A 21,889-nucleotide genomic window follows, 5' to 3' on the forward strand; every position below is an offset into this window, starting at 1 on the left:
ACAGTGACCAGAAAACGCAAGAGGTGCCTGTTTTCACCCAAGGGCAGAAAAAGTTCCCACAGAGTAACTTTAAAGGCACAGATGGAGTCAAAAGTCAAGTTACTCTCATAATTCTATCTTGTGTGGCCTGTGTGCTCACCTTAACTGGCATCCGTCCATCAGACACAGGAGCGTCTCAGTCTGACCAAGACGTATGGTGGGTGGGGTTTTAACAAGTGCTCTGGCACAAACACCCATTCTGCAAATCACAGAGGGTTTTGGAGGGTGGGGAGATGCAGAAGGTTACAGGGCTTTATTATGTAGCTGTCAAAATATCTTTCTTTTTTTCAAATGAAGACCCATGGGATCTGTTTTACCTCTGGTGGTCTTTCTTTCATCCCAGCATCTTTCCTCAAACCTAAGCCCAGATTAGAACTGTTCCTGAATCATCTCCTATGTACAAATCCCACAGAATCTCTGGATCCACAGACTATTCTGGGAAATTTTCACCTGTGGATCCCCAAGTTCTGGAATTTTCTAAGGAATACCCCCAAAATACTAGGTATGAATTCAGAACTCCCACAACATACTGTCCAATGCTATAGAACTTTAGATCTGCTAGGCTGGCTGGCTTGCTCATGCCTAATGCAACCTCAAGGTGGTTGACTGAGAATCTCAAGAGCAAGTTGTATTCATTCATGAAAATTGTCTGAAGCCTCCATTCAGTTCAGTCCACAACACACACAATGTTAGCAGTTACTCAGTTCTGCTTAGACAAACCTTTTTCCTCTCCAACACTAAGAGAAAATGTTTGTACCCTTTAGAAACAAACCTTTGGCTCCATCTAGGCCTTTACTCAGCGGGGGTGGTGGGGAATTGTACTTCTGCCCCTGGATGAAAACACAGGCACCTCATGCTTTTTCTGGTTATTGTCAGGTCAGTTTCATGGATGTTGTAAGTCACTGATGGACTGAATGCAGAACTGCAGATGTCTGTCCAAAGTGCGAATCTGACCACTTTGCTTCCACTTCTTCCCTCCCTCTTGCTCTGGCGTTTCTCCTCCTCCTCCAACTTTCTTGCAGATATGAGTGAGGTTTTATAAACTTCTAATGAGTTACAGAATTTTAAAACATTGCCAGAGATGTTCAAATCATGTCTTCAAGTCATGCCTCCATGTGGTCCCAAAGGAAGAAGGAGAAGCACATGTTGACAACAAATCCTGGGACAGGATGCAAGGTCCGAGCTGGGAGGTGGGAGGTAAGGCTTTGGAAAGTTCTGCTTGCTTCTCTGATTCAGGACAAATGCTTGCTTCTGGTAGTATTTTCTTCAAATGTGTTACGGAAAATTTTCCAAGTTACTCACATGGAGGAACAGGTAAGCATTCCTCACTAGACCTCTAGCAAAGTTAAAGAACCAGTGTTTGCTCTGGTTCTCTCCTTTTCTGTTCCAACATCAGTGGAGGTGCTGCCTGGGCCCCAATATCTCAGCAACATGAGACCAACTGTCCCTTTCCAACCTTCTACTCACAGCCTGGCCATCCTCCCATTTATTTTCTCTCCAGCTGCTGAAGTTAAAGAACTCTTCTTTGCAGATTCTGCAAAAGTCATTTGGACTTTAGTCAGTATTCTTTGGCAGGCCATCCACGGCTGCTACGCAGAAAAGCATTTCACTGACTGAAGGTCTGCCCTGGATGGACACTGGCTCCAAGTGAGAGCAGTTATGGTGGGGGAGGAGGGAGCTCCCGGTCTCTTCTATAGGGGTGGGTGGGAGTAGGATTGAGAGCAGTGCTGGGCCCTCCGGCTGGAGGTTCCTCTGGCTGCTTGTTTCTGCTTTCATGCAAAGGTGGGTTACAAAAGAGGCTGATAACAGAAATGCTTGGGAAGATTTATAATGCAGAGTATTCTCCCTGCTCGAGGCTCCCACACCTTCTTTAGGATTGAGCCTCACTTTCATCAACCCCATACCCACCATTTTTAAAGTTTTTTATTTTTAAACAATCAGACTTGAGAGCTGGTAGGAATACAAGTAGTAACTCTAATAGCAGCCAGTTACTGAACACCCACCACTGTGGGCACTGTGCTAGGTGGGCATCTCATACATGGTAACTCAGTTATTTCAAAAACAGTCTACGCTGCAAATATCAAATGGCCTCATTTAGTTCTTTTAAAGATTTGTGTTTTTTTCAGTTGAGAGAGAGAGAGAGTAGGAGCAGGGAGAGGGAGAAGCAGACACCCCACCGAGCAGGAAACCCCACTCAGGTTTCATCATGGGATCATGACCTGAGCTGAAGGTAGATGCTTAACCAACTGAGCCACTCAGGTGCTCCATGAATGGCTTCATTTAATATCCAAAGAAGTGGGGGCTTAAGACTGGTGAAGAAATTCTCCTAAAGCTGCAGAGCAGGAGTGCTGAGATGTAGTTTCATGCATATAGTCACCTAAGTCTTGAACTGAATGGTGTAAAATAAATAGGTCAAGGAGAATATTTTCCCGAGCTCCCATCTCTGAGCTGCCACAGACGTAAGGCTGTGGGGCATCTTCATGCTCAGCTAAAGGACTGCATATGAGTGAGCTTTCCTGGGTGTCCTCAATTAGAACAGAGGAGATGCCTCTACCCACTCTTCCTCCCTTCACTAGGCAGGGCACATCTCTTTCCTGGTGGCACCTGGAAGCCTCCTCTCTCCTCCAGTCCAAACCAAAGCTATGGGGGCTCGGCTCCACTGAGCAGCACCTCCCTTTCTCTGTCTCTAGTGGCTCTTTCTCAATACCAAGAAACACCTGCAGGGGTTTCCAAGAAAATAACAAGAACCCCCCACCCCCTCCCAGCCTCTGTCAGCTCTACTCTTGCTCTGTCGTTCCTTCAGAGCCAATGTACTTTTTTCCCCACAGATCTCTCTTAAAGCACAACATACATATATAGTAAAGTGCCCAAATCAGTATATGGCTCAACAGATTTTTTTTTTTCTCAAAGTGAACTTACCTGTGCAACCAGCACCAGGTCAAGACATAGAACACCGTTGGTAATCCAGGGCCCCCTTATCCTGGAAGGCAACCGTTAGCCTGACTTCTAAAACCGTAGACTAGTTGATTATGTTTGTAACTTTAAGTCAAAGAAATCACGCACTCTTTTGTGCCTGGATTCTTTCATTCAACATACAGTGAGGCAGAATGCTCTACTGGGGTATACTCTTCCATCACTGATGGGCACTGGACTGGTTTCCAGATTCTGACTCTCCACACAGCGAGGTCATGAATGTTCTGGAGCAGGCCTTTTGGTGACGTGGCCAAGCTTCTTGAAGGAATTATCCATACTTGTTGAAGTGATATCCTCACCTCCCGTTCACTCCTCATTCCACTGCCATCAGCGTCTACGTCCAGCCTCCACTCCACGATTAGCCTTTGCTAAGAGCACCAGCAAGTGTTTCTGCAGTGGCATCCTCTGGGTATGGCGCAGCCACCAGACAACACTGAAAGAGTCTGTTCTCCTCCAGGGTCTCTGGCCGTACCGCTTAGCCTCCATTTGAAACCCCAGCCCCTGTCACTCCTCTCCTGCCAGTGCTTCCAGGATTTGGCCCGAGACTGCTATTCCTTCACTCAGCTCTCCCTCAAAGCAACATTTTCCTCCTTGCAGCTGATCCTCAGCACACGCTGATCCCCCTGCCGAGAACACCCTTTCTCCTATTTTCCTCCAGCTACCAATGTTCCAGGACTCCGCAGATGGACTTCCTCTGGGAACACTTTCTGTCGTGCTCTTCCCGTCCTGCAGTGGCCTAGTGCTGCAGGCATGCTAGGATGCGGACCCTCGGGGCAGTGACCACATGGTACCGAACTGCTAGGTGACATGAGCTGTGAGCCCATGGAGACAGGGCTCTGGCTTATCCATCCCTGTGACCTCAGCCCCCAGCAATGGTCTGATGTATACTGGGTGCTCCACAAATGTGCTGAGTCAATCTACATAAAGTAGGAAAAAAATGCTAAAAGCATATCAGTTAAGAAAGGTATGTTTTCTTCTCTGGGAAGAGAGGGTACATGTCCTCATTGAATACATCTTAATTATTCATGGGGCCCAATTTCCCAAACTGGGCCATGTAATACCACAAATCTTCTTTTCTTGGGGAGAAGGGGGTGTCAGATTCCTGTCCAGCTAATAGTCATTTTATGAATTATGAACAACCAACCCACACACCCAGCCAGTAGCCACCCCTGAGGATAGATAAATCCCAAGCTCTCACCGCCTCCAGTGCCCTCCTGGCCTGACTATAGGCTCCAAAGCACTGGCTTATTCTACAAATTTCCACAGAGGTTTCCATCACATACCAAGAAGAAAATCTTCCCAGAATGATTTCACCAGAATCACAAACCAAATGTCAGGTTTAGATCATATTTTCTATCTTTCCCCACTGAAAGAACAGCGTGGCTCTTGATGAAGCTGGGAGCCAGGATGATTGGTATGGAAGGGAAGCTGGCTTGGGGCTGTGACACACCTTGCTGATGTGCTCAATAACAGGATGGCTACCAGGGGCAAAGCAAGTTCAGGCGAGGGCCAAGGAAATCCAGGTACTGCCAGGCAGGGCGATGAGAGCTGTGCTCCATCCTCCAGCTCTGCCCCCAGCACTAGCGGGAGTAGGAGGCTTGGGCACTAAATCACCACTTGTTGGCCAAGCTCCATATGTCCCACTTCTACCACCCAGAGCCTGGGCAGGATGGCTTAGCTTCCTGTGGTGACTTCATGGTCTGCAAAAGCACTAGACAGGAGGCCTGCCCTTTCCAGCCAGGTGACAGCACATTTCTGCGTTGTGAAGTTCTTTTCCAAAAACACAGCAACATCAAGTGACTCAGGAAAAGCCTAGGGGCACGCTCGAAGGGCAAGGGTCCAAAGCTAAAGGCCACAGTGGTCACGTGCTCCCCAGCCCAGGCTGGAAAGACAGGTCACTAAAAGTGTATGTCATGAAACTCATGACAAAGAACAATATAAACCTGAAAGGCATTTTTGAATTCTGGCTTGAATCTAGATGTCAGCCCCTGGAGAGCAAATGCTACATTACTTCTTCTCGGACAAAAATTAGCAATGTGGTAGAAACCCTCAAACCCGAATTAATGGCAAAGATCCATCTTGATCCAACAAAGCCACGTTTATGGTGATCCATCTTCATGGAGAGTCCTGCTCATGGGGCTGGTCGGACTTAGAGGCTGTGTGTGTGGAAAGCGTCAGAAGCCCCAGATTCACTGCCCACCCCACCAAGAGCTATCACCAAGGCAGGCCAGTCCTCGGTCTGGAAAAAGAAGGCTAGAAACTCCTTGCCCATTCGGAGAAAAGACAAGCAACTTCCCAAGTCCATAGATGAGATGGAGCAGCAAAGGGGAAGAGCACTGGCCTGGGGATCACAGGAGCAGGGCCCCAGTCCCCCACCTCCACTTGCTAGTGGAGGCCCCCTGAGCAACCCCCCACACCTACTGGCCTCACAGGCCGTGCAGAGGCCCCAGCAGCTCAGTCCCTGGGTCCACAGGGCACAGCAGACTATGATGTGCTGTGCCCGTGACCGTGTGCATCCTGACCCCGCCCCCATGCAGCCTGCCTTGGGTGTCCCTGCTATGCAGCTGTGTGCCCTCCTCTGTCAGCACCAGGCATGTGGGTGTCACTTCTGCTTGTCCTCGTCCCCACAGCCATGCCCACAGCACACCAGCCCTACCCCACCCCACGACAGAGCCTTTGCACCGCTTTTTCACATTACATCCCCTCTCTTCTTTGGCACTTTCAAGAGCCCCCATCCCAGGTAAGAAGCTGGGCAGAGTGGTGGCAGCAAGTTTACACGACTGGCTCAGACTCCCCAGCAAGTGGGGGAAGTGGGATTCAAATCGAGGCTCTCAGACACCAAACCGCACACTTCTTCCCCGTCTCCGACACAAAGGCCAGCCAGGGGCAGAAAGCAGCGGGGTGAGAGCTGCTTCTCAGGGAGGGATGAAGTGACTCGGCTACCCGGTTCTCCTCTGGCCCCAGTGTAGGTATTGGTGAGCCCCGACCCCACGCCTCTCAGACCACACTGTCCATTTACGTCCAGCCACCTGGGCTGCCTCCTACTGGGCACTGGGAGTGGCAGGAAGGGCCCAGTGTCTGGAGCCAGCCATAGGACAAGGCTCAGCCCATGCCGCCCAGGACACCAGAGAGCCCTGAATCCACCCCACCAAGGCTGCTAGAGAAGGTTTCCGGTGGCCCCGGATGGTGATCTGGGCACCTCTGCTCACCTGTTGTGCCGCTTGTGAAACACACAATGGAGAGGTCTCCAGGCTTCGGGGGCTGCAGGATGGAGAAAAGGCGTGAGTTAAAGGGACCCAGTGTGGCCAACCAGGGCCCAGGATCTCCAGGTCTCTCTACCAGCTGGCCCTTTTGTGCGCCCCCACCCGCCACGTGGGCCCTGGGCGCATGCCCTGCACACTGCAGTCAGAAGGGCAGGCTGGCACATCCCTGGGAAAGGGGAGGAGAAGCTGAGGAACCCTAATAGGAGCTTGGAAGTCCATCTGTCCCACTAACCTCTCACCTGCATCTGCTGCCTCCCTGATTTGAATCTGAGTTCAATTCTAGTTGGGACTGGGCTGCAGTGGCCACATCTAGGCCTCGGGCATGTGATCCAGTGCAGTCCTTCCTTCCCACTTTCTCCCAAATGTCTGTGGTTAGGCTTGGGAGCAGAACATGTGAAGCAGGAACTGAGCTTCCCACCGTGTCACCATGACTGCTCTACTTCAAGCCCTTGTCCTTGACACAGGATACACAGTCCTGAAGTCAGCAGGAAGAGCCAAGCACATCTGATCACATGCAGAGGACGTGACACAAGCTCAGAATGAGGGACAAGCCAGATCCCTCCAGACAAACGGAACAGAGGGTGGGCTCTGGGAGAGAACTCACCTGGTAGAAGCAAGGGCATGCCAGGGGGTCAGAGAACAGCAGTCTAAGGCTGGTGTTTTGTGTGTGGGAGGTGGGAACCTCCCAGAGCCACCTGTGATGGCCAGCCCATGTATGAGAAAACTCAGGGCCTTGCAAGAAGAGGGGAAAGGCTGAGCTAGAGGGAGGAGCGGAGGCAAGAGGCCTTGTAAGCAAGCTGAAAACCCCTACAGGGCCCTCCCAGGGCCAGTGACCATTACTGGTGACTCAACCCCAGGCAGTATCACTTGAGGGCGACACACACACACAAAAATCACAAAGCAAAAATGAAGAAAGATAGCTTCTGCTCTCCCCGTCCTTACAGAGTTCACTACAATCAAAGAAAACCATGCACTGTCCCAAAGAAAATCCTCCTGGAGAACCAAGAGAGGCCAGGATTGGCTGCCCTTTTTTCCTCCTTCCTCAACACCTGACTCCTATTCCAGGTCACTTTCTAGATCCTCACCCACAGAAGTCCTGGCACTTTAAGCGTGCATTTCCCAAGCTGCTTAGTGTAGTTGCTAATCAGCACAGGGGTGCTGCTCTGACCTCTTATCAAGCCCCTGGGGAGGGGGGTGTCTGTGAGGATCAGCTCTGCACAGCATCTTGCTCAAGAAAAACCTGCTGGCAGAGGAGCTTACCACAGGAGCCTGATGATTCTGTTGGCCACACTCCTGGAAGAGAAAAGTACTATTTTTAAATGCTCAAAAGTTCTCATCCATCAAAACAAAGGAAGAAACAAAAAATCAAAACAAACTCAGCCTAGTATGCCTTGCTCTTGTGCTGAGTCTAGAATTCAGGATTCCCTGTCCAGATGTAGCCCATGTGGAGAAACCACCTGAGCGGCCTCTCCTCAAATATGCATCCAGGCCTGGGCCACCCCACACATTATAGACAAGAGGCCGAGGCCCAGGGAAAGGTGAGGCACTGTGCACATGCACAGTGGGAAGATGGCTTGAGGTGCCCATCTGGACAAGTGCTCAGGACAGAGGGGCTAGGTGGCTGGGACTTCCAGATAAAGGGTCAAGGCTGGAGGGGCAGATGGGGGCTGCCAGTGTAAATGTGGCCCCCCAAAGCCATGGAAGGGTACAAGTACACAGGCATTACAAGCATTGCCCAGAATAGACAAGCAAGCAGGAGGAGAATGGGGGAGCCCAGGAGCCGACGTCCAGGAAGGTACGGTGGGGGTCAGCTGCTACTGAGCAGGGCATGAGGCCCTGGAGGCCAGAATGGCCCGTGTCATGCTAGCAGGCCATAAGCTGCCACTAAACTGACACCTCGAGGAAGGTCACACACAGAAAAACTAGTTCCGCTGGCCGCCGGGAGGCTCTGCACATTGAAAGAACCTCAAAGATTCCTGGAATGTCTGTCTATAGTAGTCAGGTTCAGATGGGCTGGAGCAAAGGCAGCCCCAGAGGCTACATGAGTAATTCTGGGCAGGCTGGTACCCCCATCCACCTGTTGGTGCCTATGTCATTAACTGTGCCAGCCAATGGAGCCTATTGCCTAGGGGATGCCCATAGGCACCCCGGTCCCAGCCCCCACCATCAGCCCTCATGAAGCCTGCCCTGTTTCAACCCTGACATGTCCTTATGACCCAAGACACCCACCCCAGGGCACGAGAGGGTCAGATAACCAGCTGCTCTGGCTGGATAGCCTGACAGCTGCTCTGGCTGGTAGTGGGCCAGGAAGAGCCCAGAAGCAGAGCCTCACCTCCACAGCCTGCATGGACTTAATGACCACACCGCACTCCTGCCCTCTGTCTTTCAGAGCTTCCTCAAACGGTTCCATGATGATGATAAGCTTGAGCCCTGGAGTCTCCTTCCTCTCCACATGTTCCAGCAGCAGCACGGCCTTCTGAGGTTTGTCCACGACTACTGTGCTGATGTCAGCTGAAGGGAAAGTCATGCTGTGTGGGCATAGGCTGTGACCATGGGTACATGGGCCAGGCCACAGAACCACAGGCTGTGTGTGCCTGAGCTTGCGTGTAAATAAATGCATTAAGATAGGCACGCGGGGCAGTGTGCTGTACAGAGAGGTACAGGGAGCTAGGGAGAAGCCAAGGACAAAAGGCCAGGGAATCTCCTAGAGCAGATTCCAAGCATTCCTTCACTCCAGGCTCAGGCTTCATAATCTCAGGTCTGCAGGAGCTATTTGCCACCCCCGCCCCTGCCCCTGGGCATCTGCCCCAAGCTATACTAACCCTCAGGGAATTGGAAGCCTGTGTGGGGGCTGGTGCAGAGGCTCCTTCATGATAGCCAGGCCCCATGGAAGGTGCCTTTAGGTGAAGTCCAAGTGGGGAAAGCCAACTCAAGGGCCAAAGTGGAAAATGTTCTTTGAGAACGGAAGCCAAGAGTTTATCGGTGTCAGACAAGTAGTATAACATGAGAGGTGGGGATCTGGAGGGCTGGCTGCCAGTGACAAGAAGGGGATGTAGGGGCTCACCTGTCCTGATGATGTAGCGGATAGCACCAGGGCCCAGGGTGTCATAGAGCGGGACCACCACCATAGAATATGTGTAGCAGGCAAGCTCTGCAATTATCCACTGTGGAAACACATGGGTCTGGGGTTGGGGGAGCCCAGAGCACATAGAAGGGCTATACGGCCCTTATGCCCAGGCAACTGGAGGACTTGTTCTGGGTCCTATTGAGAAGGCTCTGTTCTGTCCCTCTCCATGTGGCAAGGCATCTGTGAAGCCAGTTGGTTTTGCCCACTTACCCACAGCCTTCAGGATCATGCATGCGCCAGGGAATTCTGAGACTCCAAACAGCCCCAAGCCTACTTAAAGGGCTTGCATGGCCTTCTTCCTTGGGTCCTTCTTCCCACATGGCTCATGGAACAGCTATTTGTGGGGCTGGCTGATGTGGACAGACCGAGCTTGTCCAGGTTGTCCACTCATGGTTAGAGGCAAACCCAAGAGACTGAGGGGTGGCATGCACCAAGGATATCCATTTTTCCTCTTGTCCCAGATGGGAGCAGGGCTGTGTATGATACTCAAGCCCCTACTCCACTGATACCTCTAAAACCATTCAAGGCAGATGCTTACCTCTGGCCGATTTTGAGCAAAAACGCCAATAAACTGATCTGTACTTGGTTTACAATTGTGTTGGAGAAGTCCAGACCCTAGAAATTCAGCTCTGTCAGCCACCTGCACACAGACATGGGGAAGTGATGGAAAGCAACTTTCATCAGGGAAGGGAGATCCCCAGGTGGGGATTCTTACAGGTCTGAGATCTTCCCAAGTCCCTACACGGATCGGCTGGAAGCCCTGTGAGGTAGCTGCCAGGAGTCTGGCAAACAGGCCAGGCAAGGAAACAATGACCCTTTGAGACCTTGCAGGGTGCCCATGCGCCCCCCAATGCCAGGTCTACATGGGTTGACAGGGTGGGGCCTGTCCTCTGTCACTCACCTCCTGGTAGGACAGCCACTGATAAGGTTGCTTCGGCTTCCTGAAACCAAGACAGGGTCCATTCCCTGCAGGAAGATAAGCGGGCCTCGTGCCAGGGAGGACGGTAGGGTGGGCTGTCACCTGCAGCTGCTCATCAGACACCTGAATGGCCATCCCAGGCCGTGGGGTGACTAGTCTAGGAGTCAGGCGAACTGCCCCTTAGCTCCCTGTCTAACCTGCTGAAGCCCAAGAAGGCCTAAAGTGCACCAGCATGATGTGTCCCCTCAGGGATCAGGGAGGCCCAGGAATGGGGAATAACACAATGCCAGTTCCCACCATGACCTGTCTGATGCAGCCCCAGGAGGACACAGAGACCTAGCCATGGGGCAGAGGTAGAAAGTTGCCTCTGTTGGACCATTTCCTTTTGCCCCCTACCCTGGCCCACCTAGACATCTCAGAGGCGCAGGTTCTGAACAGTGCCAGCCAGTGCTCTGGCAGTATGAAGCTTATGAGGGGCTGCCTATGGGAGTATAAAGTACGGGCTAAGAGCCAGCTTAAGGTCAGGCAGTCCTAAGGGCTAGAACAAAGTTGAGGTCAGCCCTTTGGCCACATACTGCAGCTACTTCTCTAGTTGGGCAGGAGAAGGGCTAACAGTGGTTTTTCTCCTCTGAACCCCAGTATCACTCTCCTCCCAGGCCCCCGGTACCTGGCTTGCCCCTCCCCACATTTGTACCTGCTCATTCCCACCACAGCTCCTGCACACCCCTATGCCCCCTCTCACCTGAGATGCTGAGCCCACGGCGGAACACCTGGTACATGGTCCTGGCATCATCGTAGTAGTGGGTGAGCAACTGAGGACCATCCCCGATCACAGATCGCCGGGCCCCACCACTGTCCTACGAGCCAAGCACAGGCCAGGGAAGCTGACTGAGGCAGACAGAGGCATCAGGAGAGGGCACCAGGACGCACCAGGCTGTACACAGCGTGGACGCACACCAGGGCCACACAGGTGGGACTGTGACATGCTGTATGCATTCACACATGGGGCCTAGATAGAACACCTGGATGGCACACACACGACTTCCACACTTGACCTGTATGCCCCCTCACTCCAACACAGTTGGCTCACACACACAGGCCCGGTACGCTAGTCTCCCATAGGTGCACGCAGCACCCACAAAACATCCAGAATTCCAGTTACGATTCATATACAGCTATGGGTCACTCCGCGGGGAGTGCCAGTAGGCGTCAGGTCATCCTCTGGCATCGGGATGGCCCTCATCGCCAGCTACTGCTGCTGCTGCTGCATCCCTAGGTTAAGAATCATTTAGGAGCCATCCATCACTCACATAGTAGTATGAATTAGTTTGTGTACTGGCTGAAGGTACCTGTCTGGGAACACTCCTGTCCAGGACACTCGATCCTTCTACAGCACAAATTGGACCTGTGTCTCTTTACTACTGAAAACCCAAAGCAAATCCATGTTGCCTGCCTCCAGGGTCCTAGCCCATGGAGCTTTGTCCTTACTGGCCTCTCCAAACAAGTTGTAATTACAAGTCTACCGAAACGATTAGTCTAGTGCTTTCTCTGTGTCATCTTACCAAGTCTTTACCACAATCTTAGGAAGTGGGCATTCTTTTTATTACCCACTTGGCAGTTGAGGACACTGAGGCTCAGAGAGTTAAGAAACTGCTGAGGACCATATAGCTAGTAAGAGGCATGGCCAACCTTTCGGGGCTGTGGGTCACCAGAGGCCATTCTGGTCACCACTCTGCTAGTCCAGGGTTACCCCCTCCACTGTCCAGCCACTCCATGTGAATTATCATTTCCCGAAGCCACCGGGTGCAAGATCACATATCCACACCTTTGCACACATCATGCCTCCTGCTGCAAAAGTATCCTGAAGATCCCTGTCCTATCTAGACCTGCATCTTCTCTGACCACACAAAACTGCTATGCTCATGGTTGAAGAGATGCATCCTTAAGAACAAAACAGTAAGATGCTGAACTGTGTGTGCAGCAAGTTAGTATTCAGAAAGAGGGGCAGGGTGCCGGGGTGGCTCAGAGGGTTAATTAAGAATCTGACTCTTGATTTCGGCTCAGGTCGTGAGGTTAAGCACCCTGCCTCCCAGGCTCCATGCTCAGCACAGAGTCTGCTCAAGATTCTCTCTCCCTCTCCTTCTCCACCTCCCCTCCTCTCTCACTCTCTCTTTCGAAAATAAATAAATAATATCTTAAAAAAAAAAAAAGAGGGCAGATAACTATCCATTTGCTCATGGAATGTTCCTTGGGGAGGAGAACTTGCAGGCGAGGGGAAGAAGGTAGATCTTCAGTCTACAACTTTTCCTCTTTGGAAGTGTGAATACATTAACTATTCAAAATGTTTATTCAAAAAGTTTAGGAAAAAGACAATTTTTTAAAAGGCAAAATAAATTTCATAAGCTTAAAAAAGAAAGCAATCTCACCAGTCCTTTTAGATTGAGCCTGGAATACCATTGTCCAGGCCAGAGCACTGCCCTTCCTCTCCTTGGTGGCCCTCCTGGGAGCCCATGTGCCCTGGGAAGACAGGGCCATAGGGTGGGCTCAGTTCTGAGTCCCAGTTCTAGACCAGGGGCTGGCACAGGGAGACCAAGAGGGAAGTTACCTGGTGGCCCCTTGAGAACCTTAGACTTTCTACTGAAGCACCAGGGAGTCAAGGCTTCCCACCCAAGAAGCAGACAAACTAGAGATCCAGTGCAAGGCCACGGTTGGGCTCTGCCCAGGGCTCATGCTCAGTTCCTAGAAAAGGCAGAGGAGCACTGTGTCGGAGACCCTGTTCAAGGCCCTGGGGGGCTTACTGGCTCACTGCCAGGGGAAAACAAGATTCTCTGTACCATTTTGGGTCAAATCAGCTGCAAGTTTGGCTTCTACCTTTAAGACACCTCTACCTGCTACTTGCCACAGGCCAGCTGCTTGCACTCTGCTCACCTCCACTTCCTCTGACTGCATCAGGAGGTTGCATGGTGGTTGCAAGGCCTTTGGCCGGTGCGTGAACCAGTAGGCGAGGATAGCAGCCAGAGCACCCACACTCACAAGGGTGGTAGCTGAGAGGCTGCGGAAAAACTGGCCCAAGTCCCCCAGCTCGGGCAGCCGCAGCAACCTCAGGATCTCCTGTGTCTGCATCTTCTCCAGAAGCGAGAGGATGAACTCTGCAGGAAACAATAGGCAGTGAGAGAGGAGAGCAGATGGAGGCCAGGGAGGAGTCCCAGGTCTGTCCTTCCATCTGTCTTGGGTCACAAGCAGCACAGTGACCTCAGCCAGACCCCAGCCAAATACACTGTACGGCAGGCCCTGGGCTAGCTGGGTGTATAGTCGCCTGGTATAACACTGCATATCCTAGAAGCTGGCTTTCTAGAAGGACCTTTCTAGGTGACAGGCCAGAACCTGGAGCAGTCACCCCTGACACTCTCACATCCAGCCCAGTTCTGAGAACCATATGCTCAGGTCCTGGGCCATGACTGACAGATGCTTCCATATTCTCTGGAGGCCAGCGCATGCTCTGATAGCTCTGGAAGTAAAGCCTTCTGAGCCCCAAGATCTGGGTACAGACCAGTATGGTCAGACCAGTGTGCTTACCTCTGCTCCTGGAGTATGAGGAACACAGTGGCCAGAATGAATGGGCTGATGCAGGCTCCTCCCACTCTACCCCAAGCTCCCAGTCCCAGGCCCTGACCCTGAGGGAGACAGAGAAGGCAAGGGGAGCAGAACCCACAGACCCATCCTGACAGACACCTCTGGCCCTCATGACACGAGGGCATCACTCTATCTGGCAAGGTTCCAGGGAGTGACACAGCAGGGTTTCCCCAGGTCTACACTCTCATCCACCACAGGTGCTCCTTAAGAAAACTTGGAGCCAAAGTCTTGCCAGGGCCAGAGGTGATACTGTGGCCAACTTTCTGAGGAATAGCAGCATTATCAAGAGCAGCCAGGGTAGGGTCAAGGCACCACTCCCTGGCCCCAGACCACTGACCACTATGTGCTAGGGCTCTGCACTGCCCCTGATCAAGCACCAAGAGGCACAAGTGACCCACCATTAACTGGTCCCATTAACTGGATACCCCATCCGCTAATGTGTAAAGGAAACAGGAGTGGCCCAGGAAGCACATGTTAAACTGGTGGGAAGGGAAAGGAAGCAAAGCCCAGAGAGAAAGGGCTCAGCAAGGTGCTGTGTGCTCTCCTGGGGGTAACCAGCATTTCCTGCGATATGGGGGTCAGGGTGCCATGCTTGCCCACCTCAGCCTGAGAGGACACAGTGAGCTTACCTGGGGACAGAGAGGATGCCTTGGGGTGGACAGGGGAAGCATTTCTGTGGGAAGCATTAGTGACTAACGGTTCAAAGACAGCAGTCCCAGAAGCTACCATGTCCTCCCAATGGCCACTAAGTGAACCATGCTGGCAGAGCGGACATGGCCAGCTGGGCTCGGGGGTCTACACTTAGGACTGAGAGAAGGAGCAAGGATGGACCAGGCACTGGATGCTCTTATCCCCATGGGGGCCTCCTTGGAGTCACTGCCTAGGAATATCTGAGACTAGTAACGCCACAAAACACCGACAGGTCTACTAGCCTGCTGAGGGCTGGATAGGTCCAGGCACCACTTCCCCGTCTGCAGCCACTCTCCTTGCTGGCCCTCTACCTCTGGAAGCATGGCTGTGGTTTCGCTTCTTGGGAAACAATGAGAAATCCAACAGCAGCCACTCTACTGCCACAGGATATGAGCCAAGCTGCAATTGCCTGACCCCTGAGAGAGGAGAGATCTGCTGAAATCCTGACAAATAATATTTGTACTAAACCACACCAGAGATGAGGTCAGTGATGTGCAAAATCATTGCCAAGAAAGCAGGCAAATCTTGTTTCAAATCCCCTCTCCTTCACTCACAAGCCAAACAAGGTTCCACATAACCCAGCTTTGTGGACCTCTCCTTGCCCATCTTTAGAATGGGGACAGCATCACTCAGCCACATACTCATAGTTAGAGGCACGCCATGACAAAACAGATGGGTATGGAGTACGGCTGCAAGACCAGGGAGGCTGCCCAGTCCAAGCAGGTCCAAGCACCTGACAGAGGTGGCTGGGCTCCAGCTGCAGCCCCTCAGGAGCCGATGCTCTGTGCACAGCACAACAGGCCGTCTGAGTCCTGGAAACACTCATGAGCCACCCACAGACTCTGGGGGCTCCCTGGGGAGCAGAGAATGTAAGCCCCCAGCACCATGGTCATTCCCACTGAGTTCCTGAGCTGGAAACCCAATTTTCCTGGCGGCGTCCTCAAGCTAGATCAGCCAACAGGCTATCATCCCACAGGAACAAACCACTCCTGGCATATCAATCATATGAGGTGCCACACTAGCAAAGAAGAGGCCCAGCTATGGACCCCAGTGAATTCACCAAGGAAAACCATTCTGGGGAAGATCCTGGGCAGGTGACCAGCTAACTTCCTTAGGACATTTGCTTCCCTAAGCTGCAGATGGGTTGACTGAGTCATGGCCATGCCTAGCAGAGAAGTGATTTAGTCCACACATAGAAAATCCAAATATCCTCATCAGCTCTTGGGGTAGGCTCTGAGCTGCCTAATGTTTCTTCTAATGGGTCTGAACTGAGTCAATGGGCTGAAAAGCCCTGGACAAGCTCAAGAGCTCAGCTATGTGGTCCCAAAAATGTCAGCAAGAACCCTGCAAAGATAGCTCACTATCAGCAGTCCTTAGCCCTCGGCAGTAGCTGCTGGGCGCTGAGCTGCAGGAGAACGTGGCATCTGCAGTCTCTGCTGCCATGCTGGGGTTTTCGCAGAGCACAGCCCAGAATAGCCAAGTCATCCATCCACCCAACCAACCCCCAATCACAGAGCAAACCCTCCCCACTCTCCTCTGGCTCAGGGCTGGGCCCTGGGACAAGTCACATGTGGGTCTGCCCTCAGTCCCATGGAAGAGACACATGAAGGAGGGGGCGGTACTGTGTAGCGCAGTCTGGGCCGTGATCAGACATGGGGAGCCAGAGAAGGTGCCCGACTCAGGGGAGTCAGGACCTGCTTCTGGCAGGGAGTTGTACTGATGCTGAGACAGACGGACAAAGAGGAAAGGGTGTCCTGAGCAGGGGGAAGCCAACACACAAAGGCTGGAGCTGACACAAAGTGGGGAGCACTGAGCCGGCTGAATATCCTGCTCAGGAAATTAAGTCTGAGCTCTGGAAATGTTGTACAAAGGTCATTGCCACCGGTCTGAGAGGCTGGCCTCCTAGGTACGTGCACTCTCAGAAGTCACCAAAATATCAGAGTCCCCAGGATAGGGAAAAACAGAAGTTGTCTAACCTTCCTGAATTGCTGGAGTCTGGGAAGCAGAAGCCCTCGCCTGAGATGGGAGCACAGAGACGCTGCTAAAGGTAGCTGCTATCTACAGGCACACAGGGAGCAAGAGGGGGAGCCTGATCCAGGCCTCAGACTACAGCCTCCCAAACCATGACCTCATGTGGTATCACCACCCCACCCCCTGCCAGCACTGGACCACCCATACCCACACCTCTATGTCTAAGGGTGTCAAGCTCCCACATAACCGGCTCCAGACCTGCTCAGAAGAGCCCAGGCCAAGACCACAGGGGTGGGAGGCAGCATGAGGCCGCCAGAGCCCAGGAAGTGGCAGCAGCCTGTCAGGCCCATGGCTGTTTCTCCACCATGCACACACTAGGCATGGGCGCCCTTCCTCTCACCAGCTTCTCCAGGCTGGGCCCTTCTCTCCAGGAAGCCCACTTGCCTGGGGCAATGGGAGGTGCTGGAGAAAGGGCTGGACTCCCCGCTCCTCCTCAGGTGGGCCTGCACCCCTACCTGGTGGGCAGCAACAAGGCAATCAACTGGGCACCATATCATGCTTCTAGGCTCGCCAACCTTCTCTGACGCAGTCAGGGCCGCATGCATCTGCCCCAAGACCTGGGAGCCACTGCAGGGCAGAGCTGCAAATTCAGGTCTTCTGAGGACACGAGCCTAAGAGCCAACCCATGCCACCAAACACTTGAAATTGGGGCAGGGTAGAGCCTAGGTCTGGGAGTCTGGTCTCCTTTCCCTATTTCACAGGGCCTTGGCCTCCTCTGACCTTCACTCCCTCTCTGTTGGACTAGGGTGGGGTTTGGTGGTCCCTGGGGTGCTAGCAGTAGCTGCCTCCTCCCAGGCCCCAGGAGCCTCTCCTGGTTGCAGTAGCATGGGACAGGGATGGGGGGGTAGGCAGCACCCAAGGGAATCAGTGGTGCCCTGTTGCCAAGTGAGCTGCTGTGTTTGTAAATATTCACCTTGAAGGAGGACCCCGCCCTCAGCTCAAACCAGTCTCCTCTCCTCCGGCGTATCCTATGCCTTCTTCTCCTCTGGCACAGAACAGTTCAGGATACAGCTGTTGGCACAGGTTAAGGGCCTGGGACTACCCCCATCATAGTAGGTCCTCCACTGACTGGGGCACAGGGAAGGTAGGTGGTAAGAGACAGAGCTGCGCAGGAAGGGAGAGGATGGGAGGAAAGAGACACTGGTGGGAAGCATGCTGGCACCACGGTGACCAGGTGGTTGAGGCAGAGCTCAGGGCACAGTCCCTGTGGAGATGGCCCTGAGTCCCATGGCTTGGCTCCAAGGACACTCTACTGAACCGACCTCCTAGCCCCAGCACTCTAGACCTTGGCAACTTGGCTAGATGGCTCTGTCAGGGCCACCTCCTCAATACCCCTCAAAGGTGACTACCCCTCTTCACCCCACAGCTCCTGGCCTGGTCCAGCCACCAGCAAGCACAGTCCAGACTCCCACACCAGCCTCCTCACAGGCGTCCCTGCTCTGACTGGTGCCTACACTGATACCAAGTATATTTTCCCGACACACAGACATGACTATGTCATGCTACTACTCAAAGACCTTATTTGGCTCCCTACTACTACCTTAGGATAAAAGTCCAACTCATCATGCCCAGTGCTAAAGAACAACCTGACCCTCAGATTCTTCCCTTCTTTTAGAATCACCCATGTTCCTTCTGTATCAGACTGGAGTGGGGTGAGGGCCCTTGCAGCAGGGTTCTGAGTTTCTGAAAACCTCTGAGGAGTTCAGAAATGGTAGGCAGCGCAAGGCAAGCCACCGGATTACTAAAGAACACCCTTACCTCCCAATGAAAAGCTTCAAAAAGAAAATCACAACCTCTCCCAGGGACCGGAGTCTCCAGCAAACAAGGCAGGGAAAAGGCTCCAAGGCAAGTTCTGGTGCTGCACTGACCTGGTCCAAATCGACTCACACTCTTGATAGCCCTATGACCTTGGATAAGTCACTTGACCCCTCAGGGCTTCTTCTCTAAGAAGCTCAGGGTCAGAGAATGTGGGGCCAATCACAGAGTAAGTGAAACACTCATAGACAGTGGTTAGCTAAAGCAGTTACTCTGTCTCTTTGCCAGTCAGAAGGGCTCAAAGATAACTTGCAAAAGGACATGCATTTACACCCTACCTTTCCAGAGGGCTCCTGGCACTGGGGAGGCAGCTGAACTGGTCCCACTAGTACCAGCCTCCCTTTATAAAGGGTGTGTGGGGCTCAGGGAGAGAGCTTACCACATCTTGAGCAAAGCACAAAAGTGGCGAAGGCCCTGCCCCGAGTCTGCCCTCCTGGGGACAGCGGATGGCAACAGCCACCTGCTCTGAGAAGCCGGGTGGCAGCGGCGGCGTTAGCAGAGGTGGCAGCGGCTCCCTGGCGGCTGTGGGAGCAGGTCTGGCAGGGACCTGGGCACAGAACAGCTCTATGAGGAGCTGCCGCCCCCACCCCCATCTGCACACTGGGCAGCACTGGCTCAGATCAGCTTAGAGCCAAGGAACTCGCCTTAACCCCCACTCTGCCGGGTGGCCAGAGCTCGGCTCACGGCTTCTGCCCTCTCCCCCACTCTGTCTTCAGTTCTGGACAGAGTTGGCCAAATGGGTTGCTTAAGGACAAAGCCTCTTTACACACCCATCTATGACACTGATTAGGGGCGAGAGCTTCAGCCGGGGGCTGGGGACTTGCCACCTACTTGAGTGGCGGAAGTGGTAGGTAGTAGTCGGGCGTGGGGGTGCAGATGCCATATCTGCGGCTGAGTGAGGCATCTGGGGGCCCAGGAGATTCCACCTCCAGGCCCTCTCAGAGTTCCAGGGGCTGCCTCTCCTCCCTACCCCCCCACCCCAAAGGTCACAACCTGTCTACTTGGGGAGAAGAAGGAAACTGAGCACAGTCCCAGATAAAACATCTGCTCAGAGATGCCCTGGGTGCCCTCCAATAGGGATTGGGGTCAGCAGGTAGAAGAAGATACTGGCTTGTCCTCTGCAAGACCCCAGGCCAGCACATCAGCCCTTTCTCAATGCCTGCCCTTAGAGATACGGCCATCCCAAGCCAGAATCTACACCCTGGCCCTGTGGAACCAGAGCTGAGCTCTGAACTCTCTCAGCACCCCTGGCAGACAGACTGGGACCAGAGGTCCCAGGGACTCCCAGGGCCCCACTTCTGCAAGGTCTGTCTCCATAGGATGAGGGGTGGGGATGTGGCTCCAACTTCTATGACTAGTACATGGCTGGACACACAGGAGGAAGATGGTCACCACTGCTGAAGAGTAAAATGCACATCCAGGCCACAGTAATTAGCTCACCGCCCTCCAGGCCCTAACCACACCTGGTGCTTCCCAGTCTGCCAAAATGCGGCCACTGTCTATCCAAATCCGACCTACCTCCTCAGCAGCAGGGCGGTCCCACGCCACCGTCCAGGGCTCTGAGCTCGCTCCTAATGGACTGCGGGCACAGCCAGCCCAGTGAGTCTGGAGCCCACACACCTTGCAACACTTCCCTGAGGCTGATGCGGCCTTCATGGCTCAGCCCACCACCCTGGAGCTGGAGCCTCCTGGAGGAGAGCTTCCTGCCTCAGCTGCCCCCTCCTGGAATTTGACAGGAGCCTATCTAGGCCCCCCAGGCCACAGCCTCCTCCAATCCACCCCAAGGAAGCTTTAAAATACAAAAATGCCTGAGGACCCACCTTCTGCTCACAAAGCTCCTACCTCTTCCTTCTCGGCAGGACCCTTACTTTCCTCTAGACATCTTCAGAGAGGTTTTTAAAATAAGACAAAATCTCTGTTTAATGCTTCCTGGGACGGCTTTTGGAGCAAGAAATTCAGCAGCCACAACCCAGGTCCTGGCTGATGGAACCACCCCCGGTGCTGGGACGAAGAGGCCGGCAGCAGAGGCCGGCAGCAGTTCGTCCCAGTAAGGGTGTGGCCCAGCCCCTAGGGTAAGAAAAGCAGGGATCTCACCACCACACCTGTAGGACTCTGACAGGCAGACAAACAAACCCAGCAGCCTACCCTGGGCCCACTCTCCACCCTGTGCTCACAGATATTCATGCTTGGCTCTATCATGCACGAGAGGCTTTATTTCCATTTTCCTCTTGGGTTTTAGTTAGTCACAGAACCACAGACAATTGGGGCAGAGATGGGGCCCAGGGCCTCCCCGACTGGGGACCTGCCAGGTGAGAGCTGCCGCACATCCCCAAGAGGCTGGGACACAGGTTGCTGGGTTACACAGTGACTCACCTGTCGAGCTTCCCCCACGAAGCCTGATGCTAGCTCTGAAGGTTCAGTTAAGCCTCTTCAGTGTGGGAAAGCCCACCTCTGGCAGGCTGGGCCTGAGCACAGCATGGGGCCGGCCATCCCTGCCAACAGGCCCAGACTCACCTTGATCATGTCTCCCTTTAGCAATTCATTTAGCATCCAGGAAGCTGCCTTCACTGCCCTCCTCTCCCCGCACCCTCCTCTCACCACGCCAGCACCTCTAAAGAAATCCCACTCACCCAAAGCCCGGGTCAGGGAACATGGGCCCACATTCCTGACGATAACACTGGGAAGCCAGGCTCAAACGACACTTTCGGGAACTTAAAAAATACAAAGAACCTTGAGGACAGAAGAGCAAAGAGAAACAGAGTGTCTTTCACAAGCTGGGAGATAAATGTTGTCCTCACCATGAATCCGGCCCAACTAAAAATTCAGAGCAAAGAGGGGCATCAGAGGCTCAAACTGGCAGTAGGCCCTTTGGCAATATTTGCAGAGCACAATAACCGGGGCCGACGGTGTGGGTGAGCCTGAGCCTCGCTGTCCTCCTTTACACACCAAGCCCCCCAGGACAGCAGGCAGAATTCAGGCCCCACTGAGGGCCATGAGCACCACAAGAAAAGAGGGATACCCCCTAGCCAGACCCAACTGTGCAGGAAGCCAAATCCTGTCACCACAACACGATCCTTTCCCTTCCCAGCCAGTCCGTGTTAGGACTGCCCATTTCCTAGCCTCAGGATCCGTGATCCGTTTCCATCACCTGCCCAAACTGAGGACATACTGTGAACCTAGCAGGTTCCAGCTCAAGGGACCAGAAGCTGCTCCTGGCAGAGCCAGGGTCTCAGAGCTCACGGCAGTGGCCATGGCACGGGATGCGACCTTCTCCAGGAGGGTCCTGCTAAGACATAGTTGTGGTCACTGAGGTGGGGGGATTCTCTCACTGGCACCCAGCTCAGGAAAAAATGCACAAAAGAGGAACCTGGGACACATCCTTAGTCAGGTACAGGGAGC

At 53.3% G+C, this 21,889-nt stretch overlaps 1 protein-coding gene across 5 annotated transcripts in view; it reads right to left on the bottom strand.

Annotated features, from left to right (window-relative positions):
- The window catches only part of ACSL6 (acyl-CoA synthetase long chain family member 6), a 60,783-nt gene that overhangs the window by 30,143 nt on the left and 8,751 nt on the right, over window positions 1-21,889 (bottom strand). For 3 of the 5 annotated variants that reach the window (XM_032837558.1, XM_032837557.1, XM_032837559.1), the window contains 8 exons: window positions 13,250-13,470; window positions 11,064-11,178; window positions 10,304-10,368; window positions 9,941-10,042; window positions 9,340-9,439; window positions 8,608-8,786; window positions 7,536-7,568; window positions 6,222-6,273 (listed from right to left, as the gene is read on the bottom strand). In XM_032837558.1, the coding sequence (XP_032693449.1) occupies window positions 6,222-6,273; window positions 7,536-7,568; window positions 8,608-8,786; window positions 9,340-9,439; window positions 9,941-10,042; window positions 10,304-10,368; window positions 11,064-11,178; window positions 13,250-13,470 (867 nt within the window). Of the gene's footprint in view, window positions 1-6,221; window positions 6,274-7,535; window positions 7,569-8,607; window positions 8,787-9,339; window positions 9,440-9,940; window positions 10,043-10,303; window positions 10,369-11,063; window positions 11,179-13,249; window positions 13,471-18,869; window positions 19,019-21,004; window positions 21,078-21,889 lie in introns of those variants that run through there. The other 2 variants (XM_032837561.1, XM_032837562.1) reach the window with 2 other exon arrangements.

Source organism: Lontra canadensis, unplaced genomic scaffold, assembly GCF_010015895.1.
Source record: "Lontra canadensis isolate GAN:19392208 unplaced genomic scaffold, GSC_riverotter_1.0 scaffold99, whole genome shotgun sequence".
Lineage (NCBI taxonomy): Eukaryota > Metazoa > Chordata > Mammalia > Carnivora > Mustelidae > Lontra > Lontra canadensis.